General features: G+C 44.6%; 1 protein-coding gene across 1 annotated transcript in view; it reads right to left on the bottom strand.

Annotated features, from left to right (window-relative positions):
* Positions 1 to 23,837, bottom strand: part of DBE1 (debranching enzyme 1) — a 202,859-nt gene that overhangs the window by 52,879 nt on the left and 126,143 nt on the right. Inside the window, exons 17-20 of the mRNA XM_087394489.1 lie at positions 9,572 to 9,705; positions 9,380 to 9,475; positions 8,874 to 8,903; positions 8,645 to 8,708 (exon numbers count right to left, since the gene is read on the bottom strand). Coding sequence (XP_087250615.1) covers positions 8,645 to 8,708; positions 8,874 to 8,903; positions 9,380 to 9,475; positions 9,572 to 9,705 — 324 coding nt within the window. The remainder of the gene's footprint in view (positions 1 to 8,644; positions 8,709 to 8,873; positions 8,904 to 9,379; positions 9,476 to 9,571; positions 9,706 to 23,837) is intronic.

The raw sequence follows: 23,837 nt of genomic DNA on the forward strand, positions 1-23,837 counted from the left end.
AGCTGGAATTTCCTGGCATTACTGACCGTGTAACGAAAGAAGGGGATGCCCTTCTCTCGGTGCCTTTCATCTGTCCATTCCCATTCCCCAGGGCCCCACTGCAAAAACTTAATTGGGACACCTCCATAGAGCCACAGCCTCCATGAGCCAAGGGCGAGGAGAAGCGGGTCAGGATCCAAGTACCACTGTGAAAGAGAGCCATGCTCCATGAAGCCCACTATCCTCACTAGCTGAAACGGTACCTCCAACAAGATATCGTCTGTGGATCTGGACAGCCTGCCCCCCGAAGAAACATCAAATACTAAGGCATCCTCATGTGGGTCAAGAAAAGCAATCACCTGTAAAGGAACTCCCAATCTGGAAAATGCCCCCATCCAGGTGGAGCAAGTAATAGGCATGTCATCTGTGTCCACCCCATCCAAGGGCAAGGCTGCATCAATCTTTTCGCCTCTCCCTGCACTCCCTCCGAGATTAAGAACCATCTGGGCCTGTTGGTCTGCAGGAAGCTTCCTGAAGGCTTTCCATGCTCCCACTGTAGATGCAGGGCCCCTCTCCCATCTTGGCCACTGCATGTAAGGAGAAGCTCCAAGTGGTCTGCCAAGCTCATCCAAAATCCTGTCATTCCACATGATAGGCTGCCTTTCAATCTCTTCACGAGTGGATGGGGGAATCCTGCGAAGAGTACTCCTGAAGCTGGCCCATGCTTTCACGATAGCAACCATAAGAGGGGAAGAGGTAGACCTGAGGGGTTGGTCATTTTGCACGTGCTTGCCCTTCGGCTTCCATGACCACTCCTCCTGCTCCTTCAACAGTAAAGTTTACTCTTCCTTCTCCTCTGGTTTTTGCTAAGGCTTTACTAGATAAGCCTTATTTTACTGCTCCGAAGCATTACTGGAGAAAGGTAGAAAATTCACAGGTTAATCTTTCTCTTGCTGAAGAAGTTCAAGATCCCACTCCCGTTGAGCATCATCAGACTCCTTCTCCTCTAGATATGGATGTGCCCCTTGCAGAGGGGATCATACAGGATGTTGCACATGCTCTTTCTCAGGTTGATCCTCGAAGTGAAGCTGAAATGCGGAGTCCTGCTTTATTAGATGCAGCTCTTTCGTCGGAGGATACAGATGTTGATCTAGCTCCTTTGCCTCTGATGCCTATGCCAGAGTCTTCTTCTGTTCGGGATGCAAAAGTGCCTTTTTCACTGGAATCTTTTCATCCCATGTTACAATAAGTTTTTGACCCTGTGATTTAGAAATTTCAGGTACCAGCCTATATCAAGAAGAATCACAAGGGCAAAAAACAGCTGGTTTTTATTGATGGTATGGTTTCATCACTGCATCCGTTTTTACAAAGCAATAATTTGAAGCTGGAGGATGCTGTGTTTGATCCTCCTCCAGCTTGATATGTAACTTTTTACTTGGCTGCCTCATGACTTTTGCTCTGAAGCTTTACTTGTAAATTTTTTTCTTGTACTTATTTGGTGGGGTTTTACCTCTTTTTGAGGTTTCCCACACAGAAATATAAGATTTCACTAAGAAAGTGTGTGTGTGTGTGTGGTCATACTCTCATGGGAAAACACCTGCTGAAAACTTTGGTGTTGGCGACCTGGGCTGCTGTGACTACAAATCGGACCTTGTTTCCTGAAGAAGAAGTTGCTGCACTTTTGTCCTCTCCTCAGGCTGATGCTTCATCCCAGGGAAAAGGCCCGGACATTGATGTGGAAATGCAGACGTAGACTGCCCGTTAGTTGCTGTACATACCCATCTCATAATTTTAAATATGCTTGATCATCTGAAGTGTGTTACTCTCAATGTACAGGGAATGTGTGATGGTCGCAAATGGAAACTGGTCTGGATGTATATCAGGCAATTGCATCCTGATATAGTTGCTTTGCAAGAGCATAATCAAGGTCAGATAGGCCATTTTGCTGGTTATGATATCTTCTATGCTGGAGAGCACTCCTTTTTTGGTGTGGCTTTTTTGGTAAAGCACGACCTTCAACCTATTGTGGCTCTCAATGATCGCCATGGTAGATGGATTATTGTTCAATGCCTTGTTCAAGGGGAAATTTTTGAATTTGCATCGGTTTATGCCCCCCAGTCTTCTCGTGATAGAGCTTTGATCTGGGCTGCCATGCATATTTATCCATGGCGACAACATGCCTTCATTTGTGGTGACTTTAATAATGCCCCTCAATCGGGTGACAACACCTTAGGCCACACTCATATGTTGGCTTCTGAAACACATGCATGGTCTGATTTTTTGCTTCCGTTGCGCCTGGTTGATCTCTGGAAGGAATTACAGTCCATGCTTCCGGGTTATACCTTTCAGCATAATGCTCAATCTTCTTATCGGGCAAGCTTGGACAGATGGTATAAGATTGATCCACAGCATTGTGATGCCTTTACTTATCAAATTTGGGTTGATCATGCTTTCACACATTCGGATCATGCTCCTCTTTGGTTGAGGCTTTCCTTACATGAATTTCCCACTGGCAGATTGCCTTGCTAAAGGCTTTTGCTGATTAATAATAGTTATCTGGAGCATGCTGACTTTAAAGCCTTACTCTGTGATGCTATTCAACCTCTCTCTCGTCAGATATGCATTGGTTTGGATTATGCTTGGCAGGCTTTTGTTGCTTGGATGCAAGCAGTTATTCGAGATTATGGCAAATCCTATATGCAAGCCACAAGCGAGACTGTAGCACATGCCAAATTTACTTGTCAGAGTTTGACTGAGCTTGCTCATCTTCGCCCTTTGTCTTCAAAGGAAAGCATGCTCTTATGTCAAGCTCAACTCTCTCGTCAATCCAATGATCGCAGAAAGCTTGCTAAATGGAAAACTCGATCCAGACAACATGCATTTTTGGATAAAGGCTACTCTTCCAAGAAATTTTTTTAAGAGTTTACACTACAAAAGACAGGCTGCCAATATCTGTCGGATCCGGATGCCTGATGGTTCTTGGTCAACATCTCGTTCAGAGCTTGCTGATTTATGTGTGCAGCACTTCTCCACTCACTTTGGGCATCTGGATACTCTTTCTCCTCGGGTCGTGTTTGCACGTCAACTTCTTTTGCAGCATATTCATCCAATTCTATCTGATGCTCAGGCTTTGGAACTTGAACATCCCTTCACTGAAAGGGAATTGTCTGATGCATTGAGATCTTGTGGCAGATGGAAATCTCCAGGATGGGATGGTCTCACTGTTGAATTTTTTCTTGCATTCTGGGATCTTCTTAAATTCACCTTGCTGCAAATGGTAAATACAGCATGGCAAAATCAGCAGATGCCTATGTCATGGAAAAAGGGTCTTCTTAAGCTGATTCCAAAAAAGCAGCTATGTGATTCACTTGGTGATTGGAGGCCAATCACGCTCATGCCATTCATTTACAAGATCATTGCCAAAATGGTGGTTGATCGAATTAAAGGTTATTCCTATGAGAAAACCTTTCACAGGTTTTCAACAAGAAACAAAAACAAGTGATGGATTCACATGATTCCCTTCATGACTTTGCTGAGGCTCAGCTTGTTTATGAGGTTATGCATGAAGGATTTGAAGACACCCGCAAAGGTTGGAAAGATCCACTTCCCACCACTAGCATTATGGTGGAAGTGGATGATATATTTTATCAGTTAAGGAGTATGCAAAGCATGCCATTATAATTTTCTTCCTAGGACGGATGCCTGCTGTAGCAGATGTTGGGAATTGGTTGACTCGAACCCTGGGTGGTTCTTATGTCAAAAAAGTTCATTATGCAACGACGGGCTTTTTTGAGATCATCATGGCTGATGAGGAGCACCGTCAAGTTTTGCTGGAGCACTCTCCTCTCTTCTATGGCCAGCAGATGATCCATGTCCTGCCCTAGTCTCCCACCCAAGATTATCAGACATTGATTCGGCATCATTGTCCTATTTGGGTAGAAGTTGTGGATTTTCCTCAATGCTTGTCTTCTCTTCTACCTAAAATTGCAGCTTCCCTCGGTAAGGTGGTATGTCCACCGCGACCCAATGGAAATTCGAATCGCTTCTGGATTTTGTGGGATACGGATCATCCCACTCCAACTTCATATTCGGTTACTGTGAATAATGTTTCCATGGGGAGTGACTTTTAAAAGCTCAAGTGGGGGCTGTTTGCAGGTGCTTGCTTTGAATGCAAGCAATTTGGGCACATGGCTTCACAATGCCCTTCCCAAGCTCCACGGATGCCAGTGCAAGCTGAAATGGTTCAGCCTTTGAATAAGAATGCAAATGCCTCTTCTGTGGTAAAAAACAAAGGGGTCAAACAGTTTTTTTCTATTCAAGACAAAGGCAAAGCCCCGGCTGTCTCAAATGATAACGCTTCTTTTCCTGTACCTTTGTCCTCTCCACCTCAGGGCAAGGGGCGAAAAAAATTGACTGATGCATGGCAAAATCCTCGCAAAGTGATCTCCCCCAGGCGACCTTTGCCTTCTCGGACTTGGAGTGGTGCATACTCTCATGGGAAAACACCTGCTGAAAACTTTGGTGTTGGCGACCTGGGCTGCTGTGACTACAAATCGGACCTTGTTTCCTGAAGAAGAAGTTGCTGCACTTTTGTCCTCTCCTCAGGCTGATGCTTCATCCCAGGGAAAAGGCCCGGACATTGATGTGGAAATGTAGACGTAGACTGCCCGTTAGTTGCTGTACATGCCTGTCTCATAATTGTAAATATGCTTGATCATCTGAAGTGTGTTACTCTCAATATATAGGGAATGTGTGATGGTCGCAAATGAAAACTGGTCTGGATGTATATCAGGCAATTGCATCCTGATATAGTTGCTTTGCAAGAGCATAATCAGGGTCAGATAGGCCATTTTGCTGGTTATGATATCTTCTATGCTGGAGAGCACTCCTTTTTTGGTGTGGCTTTTTTGGTAAAGCACGACCTTCAACCTATTGTGGCTCTCAATGATCGCCATGGTAGATGGATTATTGTTCAATGCCTTGTTCAAGGGGAAATTTTTGAATTTGCATCGGTTTATGCCCCCCAATCTTCTCATGATAAAGCTTTGATCTGGGCTGCCATGCATACTTATCCATGGCGACAACATGCCTTCATTTGTGGTGACTTGAATAATGCCCCTCAATCACGTGACAACACCTCAGGCCACACTCATATGTTGGTTTCTGAAACACAAGCATGGTCTGATTTTTTGCTTCAGTTGTGCCTGGTTGATCTCTGGAAGGAATTACAGCCCATGCTTCCAGGCTATACCTTTCAGCATAATGCTCAATCTTCTTATCCGGCACGCTTGGACAGATGGTATTAGGTTGATCCACAGCATTGTGATGCCTTTACTTATCAAATTTGGGTTGATCATGCTTTCACACATTCGGATCATGCTCCTCTTTGGTTGAGGCTTTCCTTACATGAATTTCCCACTGATAGATTGCCTTGCCACAGGCTTTTGCTGATTAATAATAGTTATCTGGAGCATGCTGACTTTAAAGCCTTGGTCTCTGATGCTATTCAACCTCTCTCTCGTCATATATGCATTGGTTTGGATTATGCCTGGCAAGCTTTTGTTGCTCGGATGCAAGCAGTTATTTGGGATTATGGCAAATCCTATATGCAAGCCACAAAGGAGACTGTAGCACATGCCAAATTTACTTGTCAGAGTTTGACTGAGCTTGCTCATCTTCGCCCTTTGTCTTCAGAGGAAAGCATGCTCTTATGTCAGGCTCAATTCTTTCTTCAATCCAATAATCGCAGAAAGCTTGCTAAATGGAAAACTCGATCCAGACAACGGGCATTTTTGGATAAAGGCTACTCTTCCAAGAAAATTTTTAAGAGTTTACACTACAAAAGACAGGCTGCCAATATCTGTCGGATCCGGATGCCTGATGGTTCTAGGTCAACATCTCGTTCAGAGCTTGCTGATTTATGTATGCAGCACTTTTCCACTCACTTTGGGCATCTGGATACTCTTTCTTCTTCCGGTCGTGTCAGCACGTCAGCTTCTTTTGCAGCATATTCATCCATGAGTGGACTCTTTGTTGTTCTTTCAGCCTCCCTTGGCTTTACAGAAACCTCGACGTTCCTACTTTGTCTCGTTTAAAGGCATCACCTCGGTTGCTGATGTTATAGATGATGCTGGTACTGTGCTCCCCTTTTCTCTAGCAGCACTACATATGGATTGGGCTCTCATTATCGTCCTTTGTGGTGACAAATTACTTCTATGCTTTCGCCTTTTGTTCCGATTCCTGCTTTGGAACTCCAAGACCAGTTGGAAGATTGTCTCCAGTGTCCTTTGCTCGTCCTTTGAGGCTATCTCAGATTATTGTACCTACATTGTATAAAATCCTTTTGCCTCAACCTTGGGTTTCAGAGAGAGGTGATTCTGTTTGGTGAATGTGTCGCCCAGCCAAGTGGTGGAGGAAAAGATTATAGCAACTTTGGGCCTATAAAGTACCGCTTCGGCAACAGGTTTTCTTTTGGCGAGTTCTTTTGGGAGTGTTTCCATCTGGACAGCTATTAGCTCATCGACACATTGCTCCTGCACTTTGCCACAGATGTTCTGCTTCTTCGGAGACTGTGCCTCACTTGTTTTAGCATTGTCCGTGCTCTCGTGACTTTTCTGATCTGCTTCGATCTGCTTCGACAGCGCCTGCGAGCGAGATTCCTATCTGTTCCGTTTGGGAAGTTCTTATGGCTACTTGGGTTTCATCCATCTAGCAGACCGGAGTTTCATGTTTTCTTCGTTTGGGTTCGCTACTGGGCACTATGGACTTTATGGACATATAGAAATTGTAAAGTCTTTGGTGATCCTACTTTCTCTCTGTTTGGCTTTTTTAGGCGTTCTCTGCAGCAATCTTTCTTTGTTTGCTTGCAGACCCACTGCATAGATCATGAGGTCTTTTTGGCATATACTGAAATCTTCAGTTGATGTAATTGTAGCACCTTATTTTGAGGTTGCTACTCATATAATATAATCAATCAAAGATTTCACCCAAAAAAGTGGGTGTGATGAATGCACAGAACATTCATCACACACACACACACACACACACACACACACATTTACTTGGGTTAGATGCTGGGCACTCTGGACTCTATGGATAAATCGCAATCATAAGGTCTTTGGTGATCCTCAGCTTTTTTTCCACAGATCTTTGCAGCAATCTCTCTTTGATTGTCTGCAAACTCACTACATAGATTCTGATGTATATCTTTCTTATACTGAGATTTTCTGTTGATGTATTGTCCACCTTTCCCTTTCTGGGAAGCTCTCTTGTAATATCAAGCAACGAAATTTTCACTAAAAAAAATTTGTTGAATGTACATTCTTCTCAATGCAAAGTTTCTTTTACCCCCCTCAAGAAAAACATGTGGTGACTCTGCCCTATCTAAGTATCTTTTTTTCTGTGCTTCTCTACAGTAATCATTCTTTGACTGCCTACATGCACGAGATCTGGATTATCCTGCTTTTTTGTCCTATGATAAGATCTTTTGATGTTGTAAGTACTTGATGTTGTAACGAATGGATTTCACCCAGAAAAAAAAAATGTGGCAAGTATTTTTTACACCTTCTTCTAGTCTATGGGCAGTCATTGTCTCACTTTGGGACAGCTATGAATGTACATTTTTCTTAATGAAAGTTTCTTTTACCCAACATAAAAAAAGTATGTGTGGCAAGTATTCTTTGCTCTTCAACATTACCCACGTAGCTCCGAGTTTGATATTTTTTCACATGGGTTCGATATTGGGGACTCTGGACTTTGTGGACAGATAGAAACTATAGTCTTTGGAGAGTCCACTTCTTCCATGTTTCAATACTCATGGATGTCGCTCAAGAAATCCCTTTATAATTGCATGTCTATTCATCAGCTAGATTCATCAGCTAGATTACACTGTTTACTTATACCTAGATGAATCCAGGAACATTCCCAAACTCATCCTCTAAAAACACAACATAGTGCAGTTTCAATCTCACGATCACTCATAAGATTGAAAACCATAAACTCCATCATGCATAGTAGGGACTAGCTACTATGACATCCCCATTGACGTCGTCAGCGCCCAACAGTGGGGGCAGACTATAGTATAAAAATATGCTCTCACACATACGAATCCACACACCCACATATACTTGAGCATCCATTTATACAAAGTCTTCATACTGAGTTTCTATTAGCACTCTGGAGGTGAAGGGCAAACTCAGCCATGACGAAGGCTAGCATTAAAGGAGAAGGCTAATCAAAAAGTAGTCCAAATCTCTTCATTCAAGCTACAACTACTTGTGAAGTCTAAACGATTTCATTTTAGTCTCTCCCAAACGAGGACTTACAATGAAGTTTTCTGACCTTGTAATAGCATGTTTCCACTTTGGGGACTGTCTCTTGTAATATAAACATACATCGATTACATTTAGGAAAAAAAGATGTGTGTGTGTGTGTGTGTGTGTGTGTGTGTGTGTGTAGATCTATACATATGCATATATCTGTGTTTGGGGGACAAAAGGGCATAGGCGGAGCAGGAGGCATTTGTATGCAAGGCTGCAACAACTGAAAAATATTCAGGACAAGCCAAGCTGTGAAGATGTAAACACGCATTCATACTGAAATTCAAAGTGCTTTGCAAAGAGAATACTTTACCCTCACCAACAAAGCTAACAGCAAGAAGAATTACATTTTTCAAGCGGACGTTTAAAACTTCTTGATCTAATGTTTGGCCTTCTTCTCCACAATTCCAGCTGCGTAAACCAAAACAAAAAAGCCTGCTGTTTTATCTTTGTCCATTATGAAAGGAAAATGGGTCTTTGGGACAACCTTATAAGCATTCTATTTGCATAGAAAGTTAAGCGAGTAAGACTTTTCCAAAACTGCAGAAAGACAGCACTAAGAAGCAGTTAAATCACCTCCATTCTGAGTCATCCTTAATACGTGTGCTGTTTTAGGGAAAAAAACACAAATAGTTGTCAGATATTTGTTAGGTGAGTCTACTAACAGTCCCCCCCCCCTTCCCTCGCTCTCGCTCTCTCTCTCTCTCTCTCTCTCTCTCTCCCCCCCCCCCCCCTTGTTGGAACAACCAGCCAAAATACTGGGACATTACCTAAACGAAGTTTTGGATCACTGTAGCAAAGTTCTCAGGCTAGCGCACTAGTTAGTTAAGAAAGCACTCACAACGTAGCATGCTTTGTAAAGATTTCTTTCATTGGGTGTAAAAGACCACTGTTAGTTTATAGTGGTCGCCTGTCTTATAGATCCTGAACGGTCTCAAAAGGACTTCAATACAACCATATCATATCATCTGTCTCTCTGTGTGCGCACGCGCGCGCGTGTGTGTGTGTTTCAAAACATTTTGTTCTCGCAGTAATAGATGGCTGCAATTCAATGTCCAAATATGATGACCTCAAAATGATACCTGTAGCTGACCAGATCTACAAGGGTCAAACCATAAGTGTTGGTAATAAAGTTTAGGGAGAAACTTGGACCACGTCCATCTGCTAAGATGTCGCCACTGTGAGCATGCAAAGATTTGCTTAGAAACAGTGTCATAGCACTCTCACATAAAATGTCAGTTTACATGTACTAAAGTTCTGAGCATACAAAAAACCTGCCACATAATCTCGTCGCAAAACTGCTTGACTTCTCTTTATCCCCCCTGATAAACTGACGCACATCATCACGATATCTGTGGTTTGACAGACACCACCTTTTCCAATGTGGAAATGCAAAGTCCTGCAGGCTCTAAAAGGTAAGATGTCCATTAACTCGCATAATGCAGTCTATTTTGAAGATGCAAAACTCAAAAACATTTTACAAGGATTGTATGTACTGTAGAACAAGTATTTTTAAGTATCAGATGTGTGTAAGCATTTGACCACTTCTGAGAGACACAGAAGAGTTTCTTTCATCATTGAATGACCTGTGGACTAGATGCCAAATTTATCACCTGAGATGATCCCAGTATTATAAATTATAATGATGGCTCTCATGTTTCTTTCTTTTCTGATGATGGTGTATGATGGCATGTTAAGTTCTCAGAAGAACTTAACAAGAAAATAGACAGCCATGTGTAGATATCAAGAGGCTATATATTTGGATTGTGTGCACATATGACACATTTGTGTCTGTACATGCATGCAACTGCTTGTCAGAGGTCCTTCGCAAAATTGCAATGTCACAATCCCCTAATGACTGCTTTAATCAGAAAAAAACCAGAACATCGATATGAAAGACATAGGGCCTATCTGATAACAGACAACAAATAAAAGTAACAGGTGACAGAAGGCAGGAGATTAATGATAGATTCTGTTAAATTACCTCCTGTGAATAAAGATATACCCAATCCCAAACAATTGTAAATCACAAGCACTAGCCTATACTGAACAACACATAGCTAACAATGTCACAGTTTTTACACAGAATGCCTGATGGAGATGCTTCCTGATTGAGATACTAAAAGCAACGTTCAAGAAAGAACAAATAAAATCTCCTATATGCCAACTAGCTGTTACCACAACAGCGGTCTCTTATGAGAAACTGTCTTGTCCATCAAAACTAAACTTATGAGAAAGAAAGAAAGAAAGAAATTTTATTAGAGTCTTCTGAAGACCGATGGGTCTATGAGACTGAAAGAAAACCTGATACAAATCATAGTAAGGGTGGAGCTACTGAAACAAGCACCATCACCCGTGCTGAATCCTAAGTCTGATCATACATAATCAAATACATCTGGATGTAACAATGAAAAGAAAAGGAATGGAGCGGAGCGGAATCCTCCGTATGTCATGTCACCCTGGCTGGTGCATAGCCAGTGATGGGACGCTGGCGCCTGTCAAGGGGTGCCATGCGTCTTGGTCTCCTGGATGAGGCTCGATGCAAGACCAGAGCCACCATGACTCACGTGAGACGTATCCTGGGTCTAAACAATGACGGGAGGTCCCCCAGAGTGATCTGTGTGTCCCCTCGATGTCTCGTCTATTGTGCTGCGGTCGTCGGGTCGGGGTCTCTGTCACGTCTACAGCTACTGGACGATTAATGTCACTCGATGGGAAGAACTCTGTGATCCTGCTTTGAGAGGTGTCTGATGATGTGGCCAAGCCCCGTTGCCTGAGTAAGTACTCTCAGTGTCGGACCCCCTCGTGAATGAAGGCCGCAATGTATCTCTGATCTGGGTAGGCTAGGAATCTGGAAAGGGGCCCAGAGCTATCTCTGAAGAGGCAGTGGTAGCGACCTCGGATCTCGTAGTACACTGGGCACCTGAAAATAAAATGCTCCTCTAACTCAACCTCCTGACAGTCGCACAATATGCATAAGCAATGCTCCCTAGGAATCCCCTCTGCTCTGCCGCTCTCTAAGCGGAGGCGGTGTGATGATACCCGAAACTTTCCGATGGAGATCCATAGTGAGTGAGGCATATGAAGCTTAGTGTACCCTGGTGGTGTGATGAATCCCTCCTCTGAAATATGAAGACAGTAATCTCTGTAGAAACTCAGCTTCACTGGAAGCTCGCTCGGCTCCACCAACCACGTCCTAAAGGTGTGTAGCTGCAGGAGATCCTCTCGGATGACCTGGTTGGTGTGTGGCCCAATCGAGATGGTGGGTGGGAGTACCGGAGGGACATCTAAACTGTACTGAAAAGGAGGTATCCTATCGATGTGGAACCCTAGTCTCACAAACCATCTGTGAGTCCGTGCATACCAGCATCGCTCGTGTCCCTCTGCTGCCAACCTCATGGAGAAATCGAGAGCCAACCATGGCAACCTCTGTCTCCTTGATGTGCAATTCCCATATGATCTAACTCGGTGTAGATATGTGATGGTCTGAAAGGTTGCATCTAGTTGGAGTGGAGAAGCACCAAACTCGGCCTGAATGATGTGATGTGGTACAAATGATTTCCCTCGGATCATCCGTGAGAGCATGAGGATCTGCAGGCGCTCCACCTGTGTCCACTCTATCTCTGACATGTCAGGCCCCCAACAAGGACTGCCATACATACCGGCTAGTCAGACCAAGGAGTCGAAGAGAAGAGCCTTGGTCCGAGGCACCTGGAAGTGGGAGTGAAAGCATTGTCTCTCTAGCCGAGCCACTGAGGCGTATCCCCTGCTTAGTCTGCCTACATCGCTGGTCTCATCATGAAGATCGGGCTGGAGAAGATGACCCCCAAGTAAGTGTATGAGGATACGATCTCAGTGGGTGACCCACCAAAAGTAAAAGTAAACTGCTTCTGTTGCATGTTTGCTTGAAAGGTGTTAAAGATCATGACCTTGGTCTTGCCAAGGTTGACCTCCAAATCATGGGGTAAACAAAAAGCCTGCAGTGTATCCAGGTGTCGCTGGAGCCCCTCGGGTGTGGATGACAAGAGTGCCATGTCATCTGCATAAAGAAGAATCCTGATGATGATCCTCGCAAGTGAGCAACCGGTCCCTCCGAACGTCTGCATGAAAGTCTCAAGCTCATCGATGTAGAGGCCAAACAGAGTTGGTGATAAGGGACAACCCTGTTGGACCCCTATGGTACTCAAGATCTCATCTGTCCAACCTGCGCATGTCCAAACTCGGCCTGAGACTCTCATACACTGCCATGACTGCCCAGATGATCTCTTGATCAAATCCTCGTGTCTATAGGCGTGTGATGAGACGAGCTCGAGGTACTATGTCAAAGGCTTTGCGAAAATCCACAAAGCAGTAATATACCCTCTCCTTCCGTGATCTGGCCTCCTCAATGACACTCCTGAGTGTGAGTATGTGATCCATAGTCCCATGGTCTCGCCTGAAACCGGCCTGACCCTCTGCTCTGAGCCCTCTCATCTCTGCGAATAGGCTGACCGATGCATCCAATACAACTGCATAGATCTTGGACATCACATGTCCAATCATTATAGTCCTCTAGTTACTCGGGTCCATGGGATCCCCTGCCTTGTGGATGGGGGTGATGGTGCTGAGTGTCCAAGTGCGGGGAAAGCCAAGGCAAACATCGTCATTGAATAGCTTTGCTAGGATCAGGGCTAACGTGTCGATCCCATATGCGATAAACTCAGTGCATAGCCCCTCGTGATCCTTAGCTCGGCCATTGTGCAGTTTCAATGTCGCGTCCTTGACTCCCCCTCTGGTGAACAACGTGCAAGTGGTGGGGCAAGGTGTGTGTATGAGATCTGGAGTGGGCTGGTGTGGGACATCATAAAGATGGTGTGCATACGTGTGCCAGACTCTCGTGTCGGTGAGGGGTGATGGAGACCTACGCTCAAGGAATCTCCACCAAAAATCCTTAGAGTTGTAGCTGTACAAGATGTGCAGCAGCTGCTCCTCATTTCGACAAAGAAATGCCTGCTTCTTTCGACGTATGAGACGTCGGTACTTGCATACCGTGTCTGGTGTGTTCGGGAGGTGACATTTGGTTTCAAGTTGGAGTTGTAGGCGATAAGCCTTGCACTCCGCATCGTACCAATTGTTGCAAGGTACAGAACCAAGAGGTGGTGGTCTAGTGGACCATGTGGTGTGGGAAAAGATTTGGAGGGCAGCCTCGTGGAGTGTGCAACTAATCAGGGCAGCACAGTCCTCTATGAGTGGTATGTGATCGATGTAGGTTAGGAGTCTGTTTAGGCGTCCAGAGTAGGCCGGTGAGAGGCTATGATCAAAGTGCATGTCGTGGTAGGTGTCGTGCTTCCTATGTGGTGTGGCTAAGTGTGGGGTGGCGATAGTGAAGAATAGGTATGTGTGATCAGCTCTTGGAGGGAGGTGAGACACTATGGATTTGAGCAATCCATGCAGACGAAATACATGAGTAATAAACAAATGTGCCACTTGCGGGGCAATCACGAACTTTCTAGTCAGAATAAAGTGAGCCATCTTGGTTAGACGGTCAACCACCACAAGGATAGAATCATATCCACCTTGTGTCATAGGCAGATCAACAATAAAATCCATGGAAATGCTCTCCCATCTACTTGATGGTGTTTCCAATGGCTGCAACAAGCCATGTGGCTTCACCCGCTCTGCTTTGCTTACCTACTAATACGAGAAACACCGTGTCACATATTCATGAATATGATTTTTCATATTTGGCCAAAAGAAATCTTGCTTCACGAGTTCATAAGTCTTCTCGACTCTTGGATGCCCCGCACACGGGCTATCATGGCACTCTCTAATGACCCTCTGCCGGAGGTCATTCTGATTAGGTACAACTACCTTGCCATTTCTCTTTAGCATACCATTTTCTATGGTATACCTTGCATAAACTTGGCCTTTCTTAGATGCCAGGTCATCTGGTTTCCCGAGAACAATTTCACTGGCCTTAGGCCAAAGGCTCTGGACAAACCCGTCCACTTTCTGAGTTTCCTTAATCTTGGTCATTAGAGCACTCTCTAATACCGTGAAACTCATATTATGCATAATGTGTGACAACGCATCAGTGACTTTATTTTCCTTCCCTCTTGGTACTGAATTTCCATATTAAACTCCTGCATGAGTTCTGCCCACCTAGCTTGGTGGCCACTCAAGTCAGGCTGTTTACAAAAATACTTCAGAGTATGGTGATTGTTGTCCACATAAAACTCTGAACCATATAAATAGTGTCTCCATGCTTTCAAAGCATGAATAACAGCGTACAACTCCTTATCATGAGTTGGCCAATTACATTGAGAGGGAGAAAACTTCTTGCTCTTAAAGGCTACTGGCCTTCCCTCTTGAAGAAGAACTGCTCCTACCGCTATGCCGCTTGCATCGGTTTCTGGGGATCAACGATCCGCAACACTAGCCCTGTGGCCACCGCTTTCCTTACGGTATGGAAACTTTCCAGTTGATTCTCTCCCCATACGAACTGTACCTTTTTTTAGGTCAACTCAAGCAAAGGCGGTACTATCTCGAAATATCCTATGATATGCCATCGATAGAACTGAACAAACCCCAAGAATGATCGCAACGTGGTCACATTTTGAGGAACTGGCCATGCAAGAATCACAACCAGTTTTTTTGGATCCATTTCCACCTCATCAGGTGTAATAATTAACCCTAAATATTCAAGCTTTCCTACACATAAATGAGTTTTCTTATTATTAGCATATAGGATAGCTTTTCTCAGTGCAGTGAACACCTCTCTTAGATGTTCATCATGCTCAACAAAAGTCTTGCTGTACACCAAGATATCGTCAATAAAATGTACTATGAACTTCCTAATAAACGGGCGTAGCGTATCATTCATAAGCATGACGAATGTCACCGGAGCATTAGTCGTAATGACCAAACCTGCTTCGGAAAGCAGTCTTATGCACATCCTTGGCTCTTATTCGGATCTGATGGTAGCCACTCTTAAGATCGATCTTAATAAACACTTTGGCTCCATGTAACGCATCCAGTAGATCGTCGCTCCGAGCCATTGGGTACCTGTACTTAATAGTAATTTTATTCAACCCTCTGTAATCGATATAGAGGCGAAATGTATCATCTTTCTTTTTCTTTAAAATCACCGGCGAAGAAAAAGGTGAGAAACTGGGTTGACTCTGCCCCTACTTGAGGTATTCTTCCAGTTGCCTACGCACCTCAGCTTCCTCTGTAAAGCTTAATCTGTAAGGAAGCCTATTTACAAGTTCTACCCTTGGAACCAATTCAATTTTGTGTTCTACATTACGCTTTGGAGGTAAACCATGAGGTAATTCTTCCCTAATGCAGTCAGAGAACTCATCTGATATCTTTTTAGCCAGCTTGGCCATTTCCCCATCTTGGGAACCATCACTGCTAGTCGATGCCTTGCCAATCGACTCTACTGATGCCACACATAAACATAAAAACTCGTTCGGAGTCTTCCAAACTTCCATAGCTGAGACCAACGGTCCCTGAGGTAAATCCTTTCACCTCTAAGCACATAATCTACCCCGTTCACCTCGAACTAGTAAATATGTCGCTTAAAACCAATGGCTGGATTTTTCCAATAATGCCAAGCCATTCCCAAGGCTATATCTGCGTGAGCAAGTCTAATGAGCTCAAAGTCCAGCTTCTCCACATAGTCCTGTATTTGAAGTTCCAACTGGGTAACCCTACGGTCCCATACTTCAGTTGAACTTCCATCTGCCATCCTGACTGTATACATATAGTATGATGGGCTGGTTTTCAGCTTTAACCTCTTTACGAACTTCTAGTCAATCACATTGTGTGTCGACGCCGAGTCAAACAACACAATTACATCATGGCCGGCTACTTGTCCCTTCATCTTGATTAACTCGGGCCCCGTAAAGGTTGTATAACCCGTCGCTGCGGGCTCGAAAAATATGTTATTGGTTGCACGCCTAACTAACTTAGTCACAGGACTATCAAGCAAATCCTCTTCGTCGCATTCAAATATAACCATATTAGCAGTGCGACGCTCTTTATTCTGTGGACAATCTTTCCACTGGTGAGGCTTCAAGGCAACCGAAGCACAATCCTTCTCTCCTCGCCTTCTCTTTCTGTTCTAGGGTTAGATATGATTTCGTCCAAGCCCAGGCTGCCATCGGAGTTACTTTTGTTTTCACCCCAGCGGTGGTACTTGGTTTTATTTGGCCCCCACTTGGCTTCACCTGCTTGGTTTCACCACTAGTCTGTGGGGCACTAAACTTTAAATTCCATTTCTTTTGAAACCCTTGTTTTCTCTGAAACTCATGCCGAGTTCCTGTTTGCACAAACCCACTTGGTTTGCCTCTTGCATCTTCATAGTTCAGAGCCACTGCTATTGCTTCATCTAGCGAACTTGCATACTTAGCCCAAACTTCCATTTTTATCATGTCATTCAGGCCATAAATAAAATCATTGACCTGAACTGACTGAGGGAGAGGGTCTGTTATCTTCATGACACATTCCCTAAACTTGTCAGTGTATTCCGCAACTGACATATTTCTCTGACAAAAAGATTTATGTATCCATCCCAAGCTCGGGATTCTTCATCAGGAGGAAGGAAATGCTTTTTGAATTCAGCATTGAACCCTTCCCAAGTGGTGGCAGCAACTTGATCCTTTTGCTCCTTTGTCCACCATCTATCCGCTCCCTCAATAAACATGTGTGTGGCCTCGTGGATCTTCTTAAGGTCACTCCTGATTTCACAAATGGCGAAGGCTTCTTCCCATTTGTGCAACCAGGCCTCAATTACATCCGAAATACATTCAAGCATCCTGCAAGAATACTTTTCTGGTTTGTAGTTCGCAATACTTGGAACCATAGATTTTTCCATACGTTACCATACGTATACGGCATACAGGTACGGAAGTATGATTGGAGTATGGTTCAGCCCCCGGGGCTGACTCATACACGACCTAATTTTACAACACAAAACATACATTGTATACATTTAAGGAAAGAGAGTTACAAAACTTTTAACTTCAAACTTGTATTAATGTTAAAGTCATGAAATTGATTAAAAAAATGTTTCATAAAGTTCTGGAAACTCCCCCAAAAAAAGGCAAGTATGATTGGCCGTACCATACGTGTACAGGAAATTTATTTCATATGCGTATGGTTCAGCCAACCATACGCGTACGGACCCAACTATGCTTGGAACCTTGACTCTTGCAGGTTCCATCGTATGCACACTAGGCTCAAGCTCTGCTTGGCCTTTACCCCTTTCTTCTTTCGAGGGCCTTGCATACATAACATCGTGCATCATCTTTGTCAGGTCTTCAAGACCTGCATTTGCATGCACTTGCTGATTTATCAGCTGATCTAGAGCATCCTCTAGAAGCCCAATCCTATCAGCTAAAGATGGACCCACAGGATGTGTTCCTAGGTGTCCTTGATCTCCTCCGAGATCCCTCCTTAGAGGATTGTCCCTCTTCTTCCATTTGGGAAAAATCTGTTTTTCCTGGTTTTTTCTGTTTTTCATGTTTTTTTTTTTTCAATTATCCCACACGCATACCGAAATTCACAATTCTTTTCCCATGCTGGGAAATTTCTGCAATTTCAAATAACTGTATTTACAAACTGCTTCTCAATCTCACAACCACAAAAGGTGTCTAAATGGGCATAACCCAAATTCCAAATATCCACAACTATCAAGGCATAAGCATCAACTGAAATAGCTGGGAACCAAGATAAAACAGAGAAATAACAGTAGAGAGATAAAGATGCTCCCTGGTCACTTCTAAATATTGGTGAAGGCTATCCCTGTCCAAACCATATCGTGAGTCTTAATTCCCTTTTTTTTGCAGATCGCTCATGTGTCATGATATTGCAGAGGACAACGAACACTTGAAGAAGCAGCCTCCACGGATAAGAATCCGTGTATTCGTGAGCCCAATGATGATCTGGCTGGCCAGCAAAGAGTATGCAAAGTAGCGAGCGAAGATGTGAATCGTCTCACAAAACTGACAGCGTACCACCGAATTCCTAGCTTCACGTAGATGCTTCCTGCACAATCGATTCGTTGAAACAAACAAACGTCTCCTAGGCTTAAGAAATTTTGCCCACTATGAGCCTTCGTCAATTTCTGACCGAACGAATAGCTTCCCTTCTTGTAATCTACTTGTGTGTGTTTTTCTGGAATTTGACGTTCCAGTTTCTTTGATATGACGAATTACTATTGGAAATCGTAGTTCCAAAGTTCCAAGTTACTACGCTCACAAGTACGATCAATTGAAGTGTGAATATCATCTTCCATGTCTTCTGCCCAGATACCCGCGTGTCTGCCTTATCCAGCCCCAACAAATCTGCGCTGTCATATTATCGTTCCAATTCCCATTCCGTGACCCATAACGCTCTGATACCAAATGTTACAACCCAAAACCTGCGTACCAAAACTGAAATCTGACTTGGAATCACGGGTGCTGGCACAGTTACGTTCCACCCAGCCAATTCCCTACCGAGCAAGCTCAAAAGATACGTAAGAAGTAGTTCATGCATGCTGCACACAGAGCCCACATATCCCTAGATGGATCTAGTCTGCCACATGGCATCATTTGAGGGCATCACCTAAATGCATCATTTTACCCCTCTCTTGGGATATCATTTAATTCACTTGCCCCTTGGCACATTTAATGCATTTAGGCCCCTTAGCCTTAGATCCACCTAGTCTTGTGCCATGTCACCCTCACCAAGGACCTTGACATTGATTCCTTTAACCATTTTCATTCAGCACAATAAATATATTACAAAGTTGGTCCTCTAAAGGAAAATGTCCACCGACCCTTTTGAGGTCATGTTACCTCAGCTTGAGCGTAAGAAGTGTCCTCTCAAAAAAAAGTCACACTTGGGCTTCTGGACTTCCTTATTGTCACCAACAGAACATGTCCATGATGATCAGCAGATAGAGAAATTCCTGGGAGCCAAACTGCAAAACTTCCTCTTCACTTGTTAGTAGCAACGTGAGTAATCACCGTAGAGCCTTAAAAACTTCATGGTTTGCTTATAAAAAGCACCTTTCGCTCTGCAGCAAACAGGAACTTGAAACTCGGAATAAGATAAAAAAAGGTACTGATAAATTTGAGTTGGAGACTATTTTACAGGTTTGCACAGATAGTTATATGTAGGATAGCTACTAAGTTGAAAATAAAATCCAGAGACAAAGCACTGCAGCGTTGGGGTAGTGTGATCTAGCTATTGTCAGTAAAGAGGGGTGAAATGTAAGGACAAGAACCTCATGGGCTCATTAGTTGTTTCAGAACATGTGCAGGTGGAGGAGAGAGCAAATCAGCTGAGAATACAGTACCATTGCAGCATGGGATAAATGCTTGGCAATGTGCTTCCAAGGTGCTTGTGGAACCTGATTGACTCAAGTAGACCATGAAACTTGCCCCTATTGTACTTGGAACTGGATATGGCTCAAGTAGACCACGAGCAAAACTCTTTTGCTTTAAAAGCACTGCATGTCACTCAAAAGTGCTCCTCCCGCTGCTGCTTCAACCGGCACCTAGCCTTGCCGTTTTTGTCCCCTCACTCCCTCCTTCCTCCCATCACCCTTAACCCTAGCCTCTGCACCCCTCCCTCTACCCCCTGTCTCTATTACTGCCCTCCCAGCCCCCACGTTTCTGCTTCCCAGCCCCCCATTCTTGCCTCGCCTGCTCTGCTCCCCAGCTCCCCGTTTTTGCCTCCTAGCCATCCACTTTTGCCTCCCAGCTTGTCGCTCACCCCTAGCCCTTCCTTACCCTCCTTTGGGTGATTGCAGAGACTTTTTTGAGTTTGTGTTGTCCACTTTCATTGATATTCTAGCTCATTTGGAGATTTATCATCCTCTCTCCAGTGGACTTCCTACCCCTAAATCATGCCAGGTGAGGTTTAGAGAGGGCAAATACTGCAAAGAGGAAAAATGCTTCCATTACTAGATCTGAAAACTTCTAAGCTTCTTCCTCCCGTCAATGAGGATTGTTAGCTAGAACATTTAGGGTGTACATTATCGCCACCAAAGGCAATTGATTCGCAACCATTTGCATCCCAGGATCTCAAGGGGGCCCATTGATACTCTTTCTATCTAGGAGCAAAAACTAGATATTGGGACTGGAGTAAGTTAGGTAAGCTGCTTTCACGTCATACTTTTTGGTCTACTATACTTGGCATTAGGGAAGGGACTTGCATTTCAGTTTCTGCCACCATTCTCCCTCGTGGTTAGCCATGGTATCATTATTCCAAGGCTCAAGGTTTTATCTCGTTGATGATGGATGTAAGATCGGCTTCCTCAACCTCTATGCTCCCAATAATAGAGAGAAAATAATTCTTTTCTAGAAGGAACTGCTCTCTTGGGCTCCTATTGTTGGGTCTTGGGTAATTGGAGGTGACTTCAGTATGGTGGAGTTGCCTACAGAAAAAATTGAGGGAAGGGAAAGTGGCATTCACTCTCTTGAGAGTGCTTCCTAGAATGCATTCATTTTTCATCTTAGAGGCAAAGATTGTTGGGTTGAGGATGCTTTTCACGCCTTGCCACAATCGCTCCTATTTTCTTGGTCTGATAGGAGATGCTTGAGTCACGTCCATGCACGGATTGGTCTAAAAGGAGACGATTGAGTCACATCCAATTGACAGATTTTATGTGGATGATTGGACTTTGAATAGAGGTGATACTATTAGCAATTGCCCCTAGGTATCTAATGCTGACCAATTATCTAGTATTATTTCTGTTTTTTAAAACTCACAAAATAGCAAAGGATCCTCATGACGCCGGGTCTCTTCAGACGGATCCTCATTGTCTTGTTGAGATTACTTCTGATTTCTATTCCACTCTTTACACCGCCGATCCAGTCACCGAGGAGATGATTAGAGCCAGAGATGAGATTTGGAGTCATGTCCCCCAGATGGTCTCAGATAGGATGAGTCAGGTTTTGGATAGCCCGCTATCACTCCTAGAGATCACAGATGCGTTACATGAGCTGCCCAGAGACAGATGCCCAGGGGAGGATGGTCTGTCGCCACTTCTTTTTACAGCTCTTTGGGATACGATTGGACCTCATCTACTTTCAGCCTTTTCAGAGGCTCTCGATACAGGATCTTTGGGTGAGGCATTATGCACAGGTATGATTTGTCTCATCCCGAAAGGGGGAGACAAGACAGTCCTACGTAATTGGAGACCCATTACACTTTTAGGGACAGCCCACAAGATCCTAGCGAAGACCTTGGCCCTTCGTTTAAAGCCTATGCTGCCAGATATCATCAGAGCTACTCAGACAAGATCTGTCCAAGATAGGAGTATCTTGGATAATATCTTCACTTTTTGGGAGGCCACTCACTGGGTGAAGGAGAGTCAGCAGGAGATTGCAGTTCTCCTTCTCGATTTTGAGAAGGCCTATGACAGGGTGGACTGGGGTTTCTTGGAGGGCACTATGAGGAGGCTAGGCTTTAGTGACAGATGGATTTTATGGGTCTCCTCACTTTACTCTCACTCTTCTAGCAGGATGGTGGTCTGTGGAGGCAGAGGACCGGCTTTTCAGCTATCCAAATCAGTACAACAGGGATGCCCGCTTGCACCTTACCTTTTCCTTTTTGTAGCGGAGGCTATGGGATACTTTATGCAGGCTACCAGTCATGGCACTTGGGGCCTTCATCTGCCTATCCGACAGGAGCAGGAACTTATGGACACTGAGTTTGCTGATGATACGGCACTGACACTCAGAGGAGATGCATATAGTCTTGCTACTGCTGCGGATGCAATGGACAAATTCTGCAAAGCCTCAAGGGGACTTGTCAATTGGAACAAATCAAAAGGCATCTGGACTGGAGCTCAGCAGGATGCCCCAGCATGGGGAGGAGACAGAGGCTTTGTATGGATACCCAGAGGCACCTCCACGAGATATCTTGGCTTCCAGGTTAGCATTGAGGTGTCCCCGACGCAACAGTTTGCCCCAGTTCTTGAGAGTATCCGAAGAAAGCTAGCCTACTGGAGTACGGCTAGACTCTCTTTGACCGGAAGAGCATTGGTACTCAACCAGGTTCTACTAGCGACTATGTGGTATGTTGCGTCATGTTGGTGCTTTCATGCTGACTCGATTCGTCAGGTGAGGATATTGCTTCGGAACTTTCTGTGGAGTGGTGGTGATGGTTCTGAGGACACTAGGGCCAGAGTTTCATGGGATACTATCACTTTACCTTTCTCGTAGGGAGGACTTGGGATTCTTGATCCGGAGATGCAGAGCAGAGCCCTTTTAGTCAAACTTCTTGTTAGAGGTTTGACTCCAAGAGATCAGCCGTGGAAGCAGTTCCTACTGCATGGGATTCACCAGTGCACCCCCAGAGCAGCAGGTTAGTGGGCAGGTAGAGTCAGTTGGATCTTCCTGACGGACCAGCATTCTCAGCCTTCCTCACCACTTGTGAAAAGGCTTGTTCAGATATGGGATCATTTTCGACAGCACCTCATCAGAGCAGTTCCCTCCTCCAGAGAGGAAATTGCCCGACAGCCACTTAACCATAACCCCCTAGTTTGGTACCAAGGATCTTCCCTTGGTACAGAACTCAAGACTCCCTTGGCCAGATGGCATGCTCAGGGGGTTGTGACAGTCGGAGATTGGTTCAGGGAAGGTGTGGAGATGTCAGAGGAGGTGATCAGAGATAGACATGGGCCACTTGGACAAATTGCTGGCACCAGATTACTGATCATGAGAGCTATTGCTCAGGAGTGGAGGGATGTACTTACAGATCCAGCCTATGTTGATCCTATTTCTACTTGGTCAGGTTGTTTTAGTGAGGCTGGGCTATGTATTGGAGTTCGCTTAGAACCGGCACCGTTTATTTATTTTGAGACGGACTCCTCTCACAGATTGTATCCCACTCAGCCCATGGATCGTCAGGAGCTTCTTTGGCAGAGAGTCAAGGTCATTGGTTGCCTGGGTAAGGAATGGGTCACAGATCCTTCCAAGTTGACCCTTGCAGAGGATATTAGATGGAGACTTTGGATCTTTCAGGGTCGTCCTCTTGCGGAGCTTGACTGGGACCCAGGTGAGTGGGCATGGCCTGCTCCAGTGACAGGCGATCGTCCTCTTTCTTTCTTCCAGTACTTGACGAGGGCAGGTTACAGGCTTCAGTGGAGAGACTCTCATCACATTCCATCTTCCTCCCAGCATTGGCACGCACAGGGACTTACTGCAAAGCTCTTGCAGAGCTACTGGACTCACTTTTGGGGCATCAGTAGAGCCAGGAAAGTCTCCTACTTTCTTTGGCTCACTATACATAGGGGTATACCTGTGGGTACTTGGCTCCAGCAGATGGGTAGACCCTCCTTGTGTATGCGTTGTCAGATTGCAGAGGAATCTAGCAAGCATTGTTTATGGAGTTGCACCAGCTCTAGAGTGGTATGGACAGGTATCTTCAGGTTGTTCTCATATGTTACTTCTGAGTCCTTTCTGAAGACGTGGGGCACTGCTCTTTGGGGGAGAGGATCTGGAGCCTTTACTCTCTTTGAGGCAGAGCCAAGAGACCTTGGTTTCTTCATGCAGCGAC

Source organism: Dipteris shenzhenensis, chromosome 23 (assembly GCF_047967505.1).
Source record: "Dipteris shenzhenensis isolate YYH24624 ecotype China chromosome 23, Dip_SZ_1.0, whole genome shotgun sequence".
In the NCBI taxonomy this organism is placed as follows: domain Eukaryota; kingdom Viridiplantae; phylum Streptophyta; class Polypodiopsida; order Gleicheniales; family Dipteridaceae; genus Dipteris; species Dipteris shenzhenensis.